The following is a 16,220-nucleotide window of genomic DNA, read 5'->3' as shown; positions in this document are numbered from 1 at the left end:
AGCCAAGTCCTTATTTTCACATTTTGTTAGAAGCCAAGTCCCCATTTTCACTTACTTTGTTAGAAGCTAAGTCCTCATTTTCATTTACTTTGTTAGAAGCTAAGTCCTCATTTTCACTTATTTTATCGGAAGCTAAGCCCTCATTTTCAGTTACTTTGTTGGAAGCTAAGTCCCCATTTTCACTTATTTTGTTAGAAGCTAAGTCCTCATTTTCACTTACTTTGTTAGAAGCTAAGTCCTCATTTTCACTCATTTAGAAGCCAAGTCCTTATTTTCACATTTTGTTAGAAGCCAAGTCCCCATTTTCACTTACTTTGTTAGAAGCTAAGTCCTCATTTTCATTTACTTTGTTAGAAGCTAAGTCCTCATTTTCACTTATTTTATCGGAAGCTAAGCCCTCATTTTCAGTTACTTTGTTGGAAGCTAAGTCCCCATTTTCACTTATTTTGTTAGAAGCTAAGTCCTCATTTTCACTTACTTTGTTAGAAGCTAAGTCCTCATTTTCACTCATTTAGAAGCCAAGTCCTTATTTTCACATTTTGTTAGAAGCCAAGTCCCCATTTTCACTTACTTTGTTAGAAGCTAAGTCCTCATTTTCATTTACTTTGTTAGAAGCTAAGTCCTCATTTTCACTTATTTTATCGGAAGCTAAGCCCTCATTTTCAGTTACTTTGTTGGAAGCTAAGTCCCCATTTTCACTTATTTTGTTAGAAGCTAAGTCCTCATTTTCACTTACTTTGTTAGAAGCTAAGTCCTCATTTTCACTTACTTTGTTAGAAGCTAAGTCCCCATTTTCACTTATTTTGTTAGAAGCTAAGTCCTCATTTTCACTTATTTTATCGGAAGCTAAGCCCTCATTTTCAGTTACTTTGTTGGAAGCTAAGTCCCCATTTTCACTTATTTTGTTAGAAGCCAAGTCCTCATTTTCACTTACTTTGTTAGAAGCTAAGTCCTCATTTTCACTCATTTAGAAGCCAAGTCCTTATTTTCACATTTTGTTAGAAGCCAAGTCCCCATTTTCAGTTACTTTGTTAGAAGCTAAGTCCTCATTTTCATTTACTTTGTTAGAAGCTAAGTCCTCATTTTCACTTATTTTATCGGAAGCTAAGCCCTCATTTTCAGTTACTTTGTTGGAAGCTAAGTCCCCATTTTCACTTATCTTGTAAGAAGCTAAGCCCTTATTTCCACTAACCAGAAAAAGCAATACGTTTATCTCAGTATAAAATGAAGCTCTATCCAAGAATTCCTGTGATATTTCGTGGAAACATTGGGCTTGGTTATGAGAAACTCCTGTAATATCGGGTCATATACATCTTTCTTGACATTGTTTGCCTCCACAAGCCATTGCAAATTAATTTGGCCGACAACTCCGTTAATAGAATCGTGTTTCGAGCCGCTCTTGCTTGCAGGTTGATGGTCTCGTGGTATTGTCGATTGCTTGTGATTGCTTGTTGGTCATGTGGTGCTTTTGACGTATTAATTATGCGTGAGAGGAATACCCTAATTCGAATAAGCTCCGGTTATATTTTTGCTTGTAGGTAATGGAGAATTTTAATCTTATTTCTGAAAAGAGGTTGATATTCTAAACTATGTTCGATATGCATTGAGATTTATAATTGTTGTTGTTATCGTTAGAATCATTTTTATTATTATTATTATTATTATTATTATTATTATTATTAATATTAATATTTAAAGAACCATTATTATGAATTATATTGATGAAAATATAATAGCTGAAGTATCCCTTCTGCATATATGCTGTATATATATATATATATATATATATATATATATATATATATATATATATATATATATATATATATATATATATATATATATATATATATAGATAGATAGAGAGAGAGAGAGAGAGAGAGAGAGAGAGAGAGAGAGAGAGAGAGAGAGAGAGAGAGAGAGAGAGAGAGAAATCATCACATATGAACACTATTTGGTTGTTCTACAGTATATAAGCAAAATATTACCAATGATAAACAGCTCTAATCTTTCTCACACCGTCAATAATACGAAAAGTCTCATAACAGATATCATAGAAATACATTTGCGAAATATGATTGCTTAATAGTATAGGAAACCTCGTTCTATCCTCTGCTAACAAAAGCCATATTGATGTCATTCGTTTCCCCAAGTGTCAAGTCAGCTTTCATAATTCCGACATGAAAGAAAGAAAGTGCGCTTTTACTTGACCAAGATTTCAAGGGTCTTTTGGAAATAGCAGGAAATTCTGAAGTCTTGACTTGAACTACTTACATTTACAGCTGAAAATGGTTTTCCTTTTGGGCATGCGTGCGCTGTTCTTATAATATTGTAGATAACAGAAAAGTCATGCAAATGATAATACAAGCTTCGTATTTGGGACACGTGTTCTCCAAGTCCTACTAATCAAATGTGGCCAATTGAAAATCCAATATGGCGGCCATTTCTCACGACGGACACCAAATTAGCTGCCTAAAGTTGACGTCGTGGTTAGAAGTATTTGTAATTGTCCAAGTTGTATGATCTAGATATGGATTCCTATGGTATCAAGGCTACTGAAGTAGTTTTTAAAGGTAAAGTTAAAAGTGTCTGGTTTCAGTTCCAATATCATCAGAATAGATACTCACCAGAACGTCAGCCGGGCAAGGCCTCCCCAGTCAACAGCTTAAACTCACGTTGCTGGGCTGGGATCGATTTGCTGTCATTCGAATGCTGGGCGAACGCGTTACCACTATACTAGCCAGAAGGCTAAAATTTTGATATTCATAAAACACGCTAAGGGATTTCCCCAAGAATTTAGTGTCTATAAAGTCGATTAGAATGAACACCAAGCGATTGAACATCTAGCTGTTCCAGCTTCAGCTTATGAAGCATGGACAAATCATCAAGCTTGAAAATGAGTGAATTTCTACCGTCACTGGCATTTATCATCCCACTAATGTAGGTGACTAATTTGGAGAAAACAATTGGGTATGCTTCCTTGCAGTGCTCCTGTTCTTTTGCTTTCTGGACCTTTAGCTAAGCTCATTCTTGGTTTTCTCTTCTTGCTAGAGGGTACACTCGGGCATATTATTATATCTTATTTCTCTTCGTCTTGTTTTTTTTTTTTTTTAAGTTTTTATAGTTTATATGACAGATTTATTTCAATGTTGTTAGTGTTCTTTAAAATATTTTATTTTAAATGTTCATTACCTTTCTTGTAGTTTATTTCCTTATTTGCTTTTCTCACTGGGCTATTTTCCCTGTTGGAGTCCTTAGGCTTCTAGCATCCTGCTTTTCCAACTAAGGTTGTAACTTAGTAGGTAATAATAATAATAATAATAATAATAATAATAATAATAATAATAATAAAATATCATGTTTCTTGACCATACATGTAATCGAAATCTTAAATGCGCTAACTATAACGTTTATGATGCAATACATTGTCCATACGATGTGTTTCACCTATTCTAGATTATTCGACATTACAATGTATTGTCAGATAACTGCAACGAGCAATTCAGCTCAGAGAATGAATCATTGTAACAATCTAAAATGATGAAGTAAGTGTTCAAATGAATTTTATAATAGATTGGATTTATTATAAAGAAAATACGTGTTAATAGTCTACACCGTTTTCTCAAGGCAAATTAGATATACACAGAAAAATATTACAAAGTTGATAGATGCTCGTATGGGTGTTTAATGACAATCCTAAAGAAATATCTAATATTTTCAAGGTCTAAAGGAATTAAAAAAAGTTTTGAAGCGATTTTTTTTAAAGTCCTAATTAATACAGCCAAAGCAGCAATAACATGTAAATAAATCCCTTTTCATCAATGTTTTAATTCTTAATTAAATAAGTCAAAATAACAATAACATGTAACTAAATCTTATTTCATTATTGTATATAATCATTAATTAAATCACCCAAAGCAGAAATAACATGTACCTAAATCCTAGTGTTTATATTTCATGTCTTTTCTACACAAAGATAAAGCAAACGAGTTTTCTTAACATTTTCAAAACTCATTTAATCAAATAAATCGATCTAATTAATCTTTTGAAAAAAAAATCACATTTTTGATGCAGTCCGATAAGCGTCACTTAATTTCCTTCAAGGACACACGCCGATTTAGAAAACGAGGAGAGGTTTGACAGGCCGGAACCAACTTCCTAATATACCCGGAGGCCCCAAGTTAAAGAAAAGTCCAAAATTCCCACCAAACAGCTGCAGCAGATGTGAGTGAAATGTTCCCCTCAAGAAAAGAGCTCTCGAGTTTTGCTGACTCTACTTCTTGACACTCCCGCTGACACTATGGAAAAGTCATTAACTTTGGGCCTTTCCCAGTTTATTTCGACAATATGAGTTTTAATTTCATCTCCTATTGCCCTCGCTGGGAATTCTTTCGAGACTTCTGCTGCTGTTTTTTTTTTTTATTCCAAGAGATTTTGTTTAACTTCTCTCCCTCCTCCAAATCACAGATAGTGCTTATGGGTGCTAAATTACTGGGGTCTACGAACCTGGCATTATTTATCGCCCGGACATATTTAAGATTAATTCCAAATGTTTTTAACAGAAACTCTCATTTAATGGAGGCTTTAATTGCAATTACAAGATTATGACGTTTTTCGTATTTATTGTAAGAACCGGTGGTGATAATATTTCCGTTTCTTCCCAGCATTTCAATCTTAATTCAAAAACCAGTAAACTGTGGTTTTTTTTTTTTTTTTTTTTTTTTTTTTGTAAATAATATTGCGATGTTTTTCACCTAGTCTAGATAATTCGACATTGCAACATATTGTCAGATAGCTGCAACGATTAATTAATCTCAGAGAATGAATCATTGTAATAATCTGAAAAGGATGAAGCGAATGTTCAAATGAATTTTATAATAAATTGGCCACTATTTTGAAAAAAAATATGTGTTAACAGTCTACACCGGTTTTGCAAAGCAAATTAAATATGCACATAGAAATATTTCAAAGTTGATAGTTGCTCGTAAGAGTGTTAATGAGAATCTTGAAAAAATATCTGATATTTCCAAGAAGGTCCAAAGGAATTATTAAAAGTTTTGAAGCAGCAATAATATGTAACTAAATCCTATTTCATCAATGTTTTAATTCTTAATTAAATAAGTCAAAATAACAATAACATATAACTAAATCTTATTTCATTATTGTATATAATTCATAATTAAATCAGCCAAAGCAGAAATAACATGTACCTAAATCCTAGTGTTTATATTTCATGTCTTTTCTACACAAAGATAAAGCAAACGAGTTTTCTTAACATTTTCAAAACTCATTTAATCAAATAAATCGATCTAATTAATCTTTTGAAAAAAAATCACATTTTTGATGCAGTCCGATAAGCGTCACTTAATTTCCTTCAAGGACACACGCCGATTTAGAAAACGAGGAGAGGTTTGACAGGCCGGAACCAACTTCCTAATATACCCGGAGGCCCCAAGTTAAAGAAAAGTCCAAAATTCCCACCAACAGCTGCAGCAGATGTGAGTGAAATGTTCCCCCCAAGAAAAGAGCTCTCGAGTTTTGCTGACTCTACTTCTTGACACTCCCGCTGACACTATGGAAAAGTCATTAACTTTGGGCCTTTCCCAATTTATTTCGACAATATGAGTTTTAATTTCATCTCCTATTGCTCTCGCTGGGAATTCTTTCGAGACTTCTGCTGCTGCTTTTTTTTTATTCCAAGAGATTTTGTTCAACTTCTCTCCCTCCTCCAAATCATAGATATTGCTTATGGGTGCTAAATTACTGGGGCTTAAGAACCTGGCGTTATTTATCGCCCGAATATATTTAAGATTAACCCTAAACGTTTTAAGGGGAAACTCTCATTTTATGGAGGCTTTAATTGCAATTATAAGAATGTGACATTTTTCTTACTGTAAGAACCGGTGGTGATATTTCTGTTTCTTCCCGGCATTTCAGTCTTAATTAAAAAAACAATAAACTCGTGTTTTTCTTTTATAAACCCTATAAGGCCTAATTTGTTATCCAATATAGTTCCTTAGTAATGATTAAAAATTTTGTCATTTTAGCCGCATGACTAACGCAGGTGTTTCTTGAGAGAGAGAGAGAGAGAGAGAGAGAGAGAGAGAGAGAGAGAGAGAGAGAGAGAGAGAGAGAGAGAGAGAGAGAGAGAGAGAGTGATTATGAATTGTTTTTACCTATATGAGGTATGGAATACGACGTCGAGGGCCTCCCGAATTTTTTAGATGATATAATGTTAAACATTTTGACAGAGTATTCTTATATGTGTTCTATGTATTTTAGAGAGAGAGAGTATATATGTATATATTTATATGTATATATATATGTGTATATATATATGTATATATGTATATAATATATATATATATACATATATATATATATATATGTGTGTGTGTTTGTGTGTATGTATATATATATATATATATATATATATATATATATATATATATGTGTGTGTGTGTGTGTGTGTGTGTGTGATGAATAGTTTTACCCAAATTAGGCGAGGAACACCTTTTCGAGGTCATTTTGAATTTTAAAAAGGGTTTGATGTTAAGTATTTTGACGGATTATTCTTGTTTGTGTATGTGCGTACTTGAGAGAGAGAGAGAGAGAGAGAGAGAGAGAGAGAGAGAGAGAGAGAGAGAGAGAGATTAATGGGTTGATGGACACGACGTACATAAGACCAATCTTATAGACTGGAAATGTGCATGAAGTAGATAATATAAATAATGTTCATATAATTATTCTTGTTTATTAAAATTTTAACGAATAACTCGGCCTTATTTAGTATATATCACTGATATTGCAAAGACCGTCAAATGTCTCGAGTTTTACTTAATAGATAACGTTATTTTGTATCGTTAGTGATTATTTTTTTATCTTCGTTGTTTAGAACTTTGACCACCGTGGTCTATTTACGTTTCGATGGTTTCCCAATTTCAAATTTATTTTGTTTTCATTATAAGGAAATTTTCGATACTGTATCAGTGTGCATTGATTCGAGGGACTTAAGATACATTCCGAGTATATATAAAGAACATTGCATTCATTATCAGGTATTTTTTTCAGTTTTGGAGGTATAATCAAAATCAGATTTCATTTTACTGTAAACATTGTGACAACGCTGTAACCTCGCCAATTTTGTGAGCTAAGGATGGGCGTTTTGGGGGAACCTGTAGGTCCAGCTGCTGAGTCATCAGCAGCCATTGCCTAGCCCTCCTTTGTCCTAGCTTGGGTGGAGAGGGGCCATGGGCGCTGATCACGTGTAATATGGTCAGTCTCTAGGCCATTGTCCAGCTTGACAGGGCAATGTCACTGTCCCTTGCCTTTGCCATTCATGGGCGGTCTTTAAAGCTTTAAATGCTGACAGAAACCAGATTAGACGTAGAATTATATATCTCCTATCTATAGTTATATTCACAAACCTTCATAATACAGTTATTAGGAGTATAATGTAACAGTTTTTCCTATTTTGTTTAAGCATAGACTTTTTTTTTATTTTTTTTTTTACTTAATCATCATTACCACAAAATCCAAACAAGAGAATTGAAAATAAATTTCTCGACATTTTGTGCCAGGTAGATGCTCATTTTGTGCCAGGTAGATGCTCATGCACCCAAATCGGAACATGCAATACTGCCTTTTTTTTTAAAGTATATCAAATATTTTTAGGCTATTTTAATAGTATTACACATTGATTATTGTCCTAGAAATTAAATGCATAGAAACTACATTGTTTTGAGGTTCACGTAAGCAATGTTAATACTATGTCACTTCTATTCTTACTTCACTCAAATACTACATAAACAATATATCACAACTGCTTTCTCGTTATGTATTTTAATTGCATTTTATCAACAACCTTCTTGTTCTGTAATGTCGCGTTGACTTTAATGAAAACATTGTTCCAAAACCTTTGCAAGCATTCTACTACTTTATTTATTCTTTATTTCCCCTCTTGCTTATCCTACCATTTGGTCCATTTTACTTACACTTGATATAGATATGAATTAACTTATGGCCTTAAAGTGAACACACAAACACACAGACAAATATATATATGTATATTATATATATATATACATATATATATATATATATATATATATATATATATATATATATGTATGTATATATATGTATATATATACATATACACACACACATATATATATATATATATATATATATATATTTGTCTGTGTGTTTGTGTGTTCACTTTAAGGCCATCCTCAATAAGTGAGTTGACTCCACGAGTCACTGCCACCATCATCCTTTAATTGATGAATCACGTTGAACTGTTTCTACAATAACAGTTTTACAACATTAATCGCTTCTTACAACTATACAGTAAGTCCATTAACTCATATCAAATCCGTCCCAAACACACTGCTCACTTACCTCTAGCTTACACTACTCATGTATTTATTTGGATATTAAGACCCATCCTTTAAAATACGCCTTTCATTCAGGCATTCCAAACTTTCTAGGTGTTCTTTCCTTACCACCTTGAGCTTTTGAATTATACACCTTTTCCACTATACACAACGCAACGAAAAACGACCGGTAGGGAAGGGCACCTGGTTTCAAACGGATTCCCCCACTGGTGCCATATTTCCCTAGATCACCAGCCCACTCTCCAACCCCTCCCTCTTACTCTCTGGGTCTCTCTCTTATCCTCTCTCTCTGCTTATTCCCTCTAACATTCTGCTTTTCCTTCCTAACACTCACTTGTTCATATATTATTATTATTATTATTATTATTATTATTATTATTATTATTATTATTAAATATTATTATCATTATCATCATATATTCCAATTGCCTTTCATTCATTATCACGCTTTTTATTTATATTAAATGCACATATCTATTCTTTTATATACAAATATATACAGTATATATATATATATATATATATATATATATATATATATATATGCTGTATATATATCATATCTATATACACATCTATTTTTATATGTACAAATACATACGCGCACACATACACATATATATTATATATATATACAGTATATATTTTATATATATATATATATATATATATATATATATATATATATATATATATATATATATATATATATATATGAAACGTTCTTTACTATCTTCAAGCAAAGAAAATGCATAGACTGCATTTATTTGAGGTTCTGGTAAGTAATGAGAATAATTAAAGTAGGCCAATAGAAATCTAGGCTTATTAGGGGTGAAGAGGAAAACTCCAATTTTTTTTTTTTTTTTTTTTTTTTTAAGGTGTACCTTAATGAGAAAGGAGATCTTGATTAGGAGAATGCATAAAAATGCAAATGAAAAAAAAAAAAAAAGAGTGTGGTTTATGAACTGCAACATTTTGGATGTTATGCCTACGTACCATTAACCAAAGAAGGAAAAATATACTGTATAAACATAAGGGAACCATAAGGGAAAAAAAACTGGAATAAGGGAAAACATTCTATGGGGTTTATCCCCCTTACTATGTGTGTTCTTCCAGAGGGTCGAGAAGACTTCCTCCCTCCAGGGCTGGTGCTACACACCATATCCTTTTTGGCTCATTTCTTCCCTTAGAGTAAACCCGACTTAATTAACTTTTTCCCGGTCATTTCTCCCCTCAACGGTGCTACCTTCCGATGAATGAATTTTCTTCGAGATTTCACTCGCCGGAAATCTCTTCGAATCCTTTTGAACTTCCTTGTAATTGGATCACGTCTTAATTATTTATTCACAAGCTGTCGAGTGGTTCGTATACTCCGGTGGTGGCTGGCTGGTTAGTGCCTTTTTTTCCGTTTTCTGTAATCTGTTGCTGACTCGGCATTTATGTTTGTGTTTTATTTGCATATTTTTGAGTTGTGCAACGCATAGTGAATTTAAATAATTATAGATGTATATGTGCATATGTAAACACACACATATATATGTATGTATATATATATATATATATATATATATATATATATATATATATATATATATATATACATATATATATATATATATACTGTGTATATATATGTATATATCTATCTATCTATCTATCTATCTATCTATATATATATATATATATATATATATATATATATATATATATACTGTATATATGTATACTATAGGTATATATAATATATATATATATATATATATATATATATATATATATATATATATGTATATACATATGTATGTATATATATATATATATATATATATATATATATATATATATATACTGTGTACGTATGTGTGCATGCATGCATGTATATACCCATATGCATATGCGTGTATATATGTACATATAACATCGTGTTCAATTAAAAAAAAAATCTACCACATTAGGACTGAACCCTATATTTCTATTAAACAAGTAATTAACTCTATTTATACCGCAATAAAAGCCTATAATATTACAAATTTAGATTTAATTTACTGTTATGGGCCCATACTTGCAACCAGGATACATAATATCCTGAAAAGGTTAATAACTTTGATTAGATGTTTTGAAATTCGATCTAAAGGTCATTATATTATTATTATTATTATTATTATTATTATTATTATTATTATTAAATGCTAAGCCACAAACTTAGTTGGAAAAGCATGATGCTATTGGTATTGTCCTGTGTTGAGAGAGAGAGAGAGAGAGAGAGAGAGAGAGAGAGAGAGAGAGAGAGAGAGAGAGAGAGAGAGAGAGAGAGAGAGAGAGCGCATTCGGTGTTCACCCCACGTGAAATGAAAGCTTTCCTGTTTATCTTGATCTTAGCTTTTATCCATTAATTCGTCCTCAAGATGCACACGTAAATATTCTGTTATCTCTCTCTCTCTCTCTCTCTCTCTCTCTCTCTCTCTCCTCTCTCTCTCTCTCCTCTCTCTCTCCTCTCTCTCTCTCTATACGCACACATACGCAGATATATATATATATATATATATATATATATATATATATTGATTTATTTTTATATTATATACATGAGGCGTGTTCTTGACTGTATATATATACTGTATATATATATATATATATATATATATATATATACATATATTTATTTATTTATTATATACGTGAACATGTTCTTGATTGTGCGTGCGCATATATATATATATATATATATATATATATATATATATATATGTATATGTATATGTATATATATATATATATATATATATATATATATATATGTATGTATGTATATAAATTTCATTCATTGGCTCTTATTTTATTTTTAAGTAGATCAGTCTTGAATCTTTCATATTAGTTTCCGATTTTACAGTTATCCTGTGCATTACTTCACACGAAAAGTGTACTGAAAAATCTCATTTATAGTACTCATTTATACTTATTTATACTGCTTATTTCAAGATATATCCACCAGTGATCGTTAGTTAGTTTACTTAAAGAAAGTCCTTGTTTACTTCATATCAGTTGTAATATAATTTCACATGTGGGATAAGATCAACAATTATCTCAATCACTGATTTAACTTCGTAGTTACCTAGTTTTCTTATCATTAAATGATGTTTTTTTTTCATTTGATTTGTCTCTTATTTACATCCCTGCTTTTTTTTTTATAATATATTTTCAGATTTTCATAGGTTAAGTCATGTATATATTAATTATAATAAATTACAGTATTTTCTTAAATGGAAACCCCAAAAAGGGGGGTTCCCACCCACCGTGCTAAAGTGATCTGAAGAAATTGAAGATTTTAGTGTGGAAACGGTATTATTATTATTATTATTATTATTATTATTATTATTATTATTATTATTATTATTATTATTATTATTATTATTTTTATCATCATTATTATTATTATTATTATTATTATTATTATTATTATTATTATTATTATTATCAATAGGTGGTTCAAGACGACAAGCATTACAGAATTGTTATTCTCTCGTGAGATTTTTTTTTCTTAATTCAGGATAACATGGTCTAGATTATCTCGTATGAAATTAAAGAATCATAAACTAAACTGGTACAAAACCCTGCAAATGCAGGTACATGGACTGATTTTAGTTTGTGTCAGTCGAAGACTTGCAATGAAAAAATAATAAAAATATTAGCAGGACAATATGACAGTTGTTCATCAGAAAAGGAGGTCGCCATGAAAAGAGAATTCACGTTAAACAGGAACACAACAAATGGTTAATTTATGTTCTTAATAAATCAGGTATTTTTGATCAAACACTAAATGGAAAACTGCTGGGAAACTTACGGGGAAATGTGGCTGATCTTGGTAGACTTCAGACACGTCTTTGATATTAACTTTTGATTCTATTTATGAAACATGATTTTCGATATTTTATGACATAAAATATATAACTTGTAGAGAGAAAACTGCTCATATTAAAAGAGTAGAATCAGAATGATATAAAAAAGCGAATGATGCCTATTTCCATCATCACAGATAATTTAATGGCAAAAATGACCTTTGCAGGTGGCATTCAACAGATATAACAGAACATTAAGAATAACAAGATAAGAATCCTCGTCATACAAATCATTGAAGAAGGTGGCTTGAGAAGAAAAAGAAGTGACTATGATGTTGATTTATAAAACTAAAATACTTTTCAAAATAGAAGGACAAAATTCCTCTCCATACAAACCATAGGAGAAGGTAACCTGAGAAGTATAAAATAAAGGGACTTTGGTCAGATTAATGTTGATTTACAAACTAAAAATTGTTTCAAAATCGCAAGACAAAATTCCTCTCCATACAAACCATTGGAGAAGGTGACCTGGGAAGTATAAAAAAGTGACAATGATAAGTTTGTTGTTGATTTACAAAACTAAAAATTGTTTTAAATTAGCAATACAAAATTCCTCTCCATACAAACCATAGGAGAAGGTGACCTGGGAAGTATAAAAAAGTGACAATGATAAGTTTGTTGTTGATTTACAAAACTAAAAATTGTTTTAAATTAGCAATACAAAATTCCTCTCCATACAAACCATAGGAGAAGGTGACCTGGGAAGTATAAAAAAGTGACAATGATAAGTTTGTTGTTGATTTACAAAACTAAAAATTGTTTTAAATTAGCAATACAAAATTCCTCTCCATACAAACCATAGGAGAAGGTGACCTGGGAAGTATAAAAAAGTGACAATGATAAGTTTGTTGTTGATTTACAAAACTAAAAATTGTTTTAAATTAGCAATACAAAATTCCTCTCCATACAAACCATAGGAGAAGGTGACCTGGGAAGTATAAAAAAGTGACAATGATAAGTTTGTTGTTGATTTACAAAACTAAAAATTGTTTTAAATTAGCAATACAAAATTCCTCCATACAAACCATTGGAAAAGGTGAGCTGAGAAGTAGTAAAAAAGTGAAAATGATAATTTTGTTGTTGATTTACAGAATTAAAAATTGTTAAATAAGACAAAATTCCTCTCCTTACAAACCATTGGAGAAGGTGACCGGAGAAAAAATAAAGTGATTATGAACAGTTTGATGTTGATTTTCAAAAATAAAAATTGTTTCAAAATAGCAAGACAAAATTCCTCTCCATACAAACCATTGGAGAAGTTTAGCAAGACAAGACAAAACTCCTCTCCATACAAACCATTGGAGAAGGTGACCTGAGAAGTATAACAAAAGTAACTATGATCAGTTAGATGCTGATTTACAAAACTAAAAATTGTTTCAAAATAGCAAAACAAAATTCCTCTCCATACAAACCATTGGAGAAGGTAATCTGAGAAAAAAACGTGATTGTATGATCGCTTTAATAATATGCAAAACTAAATATTGTTAAAAATACACATTTAAGGTTTCACAATTATTAACCTTGCATGTCCTTAAAACTAAAGTTTGTAACTGGAAAGGAACCTTGTTTATTTACAAAGATTTTGGGAGCGATGTTGGTTTCCCAACTTTAATTATGAGGATGCTTGATCCCATCACGTTCCACAGACCGACTCCCTCAAGTGGCCTTTGGAAACCCCCTATTGTTCCAGAGTCATTGGATGGGTGAGGTGAAGGAAGCAGTTGGCGCTGATTGAAGAGAGAGAGAGAGAGAGAGAGAGAGAGAGAGAGAGAGAGAGAACATGTATGGGTGGGTTGAAGAGATTGTGTCTGACGGTGTTTTTGTGTGATATATATGTGTATAATATATATATATATATGTGTGTATATATATATATATATATATATATACACACACACATATATATATATATATATACTATATATATATATATAGAGAGAGAGAGAGAGAGAGAGAGAGAGAGAGAGAGAGAGAGAGAGAGAGAGAGAGAATTTTTGTTAGTAGGTAGGTAAATGAGATTGTGTCTGATGGAGAGAGAATTTTTATGGGTGGATAAAAGATTGTGACGTAGAGAGAGAGAGAGAGAGAGAGAGAGAGAGAGAGAGAGAGAGGATTTATATGGGTGCGTAAGAGATTCTGTTTGTGACGGAGAGAGAGAGAGAGAGAGAGAGAGAGAGAGAGAGAGAGAGAGAGAGAGAGAGAGAGAGAGAGAGAGGATTTATATGGGTGCGTAAGAGATTCTGTTTGTGACGGAGAGAGAGAGAGAGAGAGAGAGAGAGAGAGGAGAGAGAGAGAGAGAGAGAGAGAGAGAGAGAGAGAGAGAATTTATATGGGTGAGTAAGAGATGCTGTTTGTGACGAAGAGAGAGAGAGAGAGAGAGAGAGAGAGAGAGGAGAGAGAGAGAGAGGAGAGAGAGAGAGAGAGAGAATTTATATGGGTGAGTAAGAGATGCTGTTTGTGACGAAGAGAGAGAGAGAGAGAGAGAGAGAGAGAGAGAGGAGAGAGAGAGAGAGAGAGAGAGAGAGAATTTATATGGGTGAGTAAGAGATGCTGTTTGTGACGAAGAGAGAGAGAGAGAGAGAGAGAGAGAGAGAGAGAGAGAGGAGAGAGATGAGAGAGAGAGAGAGAATGTGTTTACTGTAAAGCTCTTCCTAAATATAGAGAAATTCTTATCTTCAAATAAACCATTGCAGGCAGAATTAACTTCTGTTTAATTAAATCCATGTAGGTATATGATGATAAATGGAAACAGATACATCAAAGGATAGAACCAAGTAAAGTCCCTTTGAACACTACTGTATATAAGAGATTAATTCTGATGTATTAACACTGAAAACAAAGGAAATTGGATTGACAAGAAAGAGAAGGTGTACCTTCAATTGACGCTAAATCCCTTAAAGAAAAGGATGGAGACTAAATGAAACAGAAATGAATAACTGGAATGGAAGAGAGACTTGGCGTTGTAAATGGAATTAAACAAACAGATATCAGAGGGCAGAGGAGGAGAATACACGAAAATGGATTAAGAAATGAAAATAGATGAGGATTGAAACGCAGATTGTGGATTAATGAAGAAATACTGCAGAGGCCAGAGGGGAAGACGCAATGGAAATTGAATAATCCCACAGCGAAAAGAATAAACGAAGGTTAAAATCAGAGGAAGAAAGAAGAATGGAATAGGAAGAAGAGAATGCCAAGAGGGCTGGGTGTACATTCCGATAAGGGTGCTATGACAATAAACTGTAATTAAAGGCAGCATGAAGGAAGGGGAACGAACGGGAGATCCAGAAGGAAGAATCTTATAATAAAAAGAAGTAATGGTGTTAGGGAACCTTTTTTTTGTGGTGCCGAATGCAGTGAATTTAGGAAATTTGGAAAGATTAGAAAAATAGGAAAGTATTTTGGGAGGGCAATGGGTGTCAGATTAAGTGAAGGGATAAGGAAATTCGTTTTAATTGTTATTTGTTTTCATAGAAAAATTTTTTGGTTAGATTAGTTTATATTTCTTAGCACCATATGCTCATGTATTTTTTTTCCTTAGAAAAGATAGTTGAAAAGTGTATTATAAAGATTTTTTCCCCAGAAAAGATAACTTGAAAAGCATAATATAAAGATTTTTTTTTCCATAGAAAAGATATTGAAAAACATATTATAAAGATCTTTATTTAGAAAAGATAATAGAAAACCTAATTATAAAGATTTTCTCCTTAGAAAAGGTAATTGAAAAAGCATATTATAAAGATTTTCTCCGTAGAAAAGATAATTGAAAATCATATTTAAGAAAGTACAGGCGTGAAAATCAATTTCCATTTCATATCTCTGAAATGCAAGGTTAAAATTTCTTTTTCAATGTAATCAGAAATCAACGAATTTTACTAAATTTCATATTTTTGTGTCAAAAGTTGTGACATTGACGATCAACTAT

General features: G+C 31.9%; 1 protein-coding gene across 1 annotated transcript; it reads right to left on the bottom strand.

Annotated features, from left to right (window-relative positions):
• Nucleotides 1-532: 532 nt before the first annotated feature.
• On the bottom strand, nucleotides 533-967 carry LOC137639403 (GRIP and coiled-coil domain-containing protein-like). The gene has a single exon (XM_068371677.1). It carries the CDS (start codon nucleotides 965-967, stop codon nucleotides 533-535), a length of 435 nt encoding a protein of 144 aa, XP_068227778.1.
• Nucleotides 968-16,220: the final 15,253 nt, after the last annotated feature.

The sequence above is a fragment of the Palaemon carinicauda genome, chromosome 4 (assembly GCF_036898095.1).
Source record: "Palaemon carinicauda isolate YSFRI2023 chromosome 4, ASM3689809v2, whole genome shotgun sequence".
Taxonomy (NCBI): domain Eukaryota; kingdom Metazoa; phylum Arthropoda; class Malacostraca; order Decapoda; family Palaemonidae; genus Palaemon; species Palaemon carinicauda.
The sequence above is the reverse complement of the archived record's forward strand: the minus strand, read 5'-3'. Positions and strand labels throughout refer to the sequence as shown.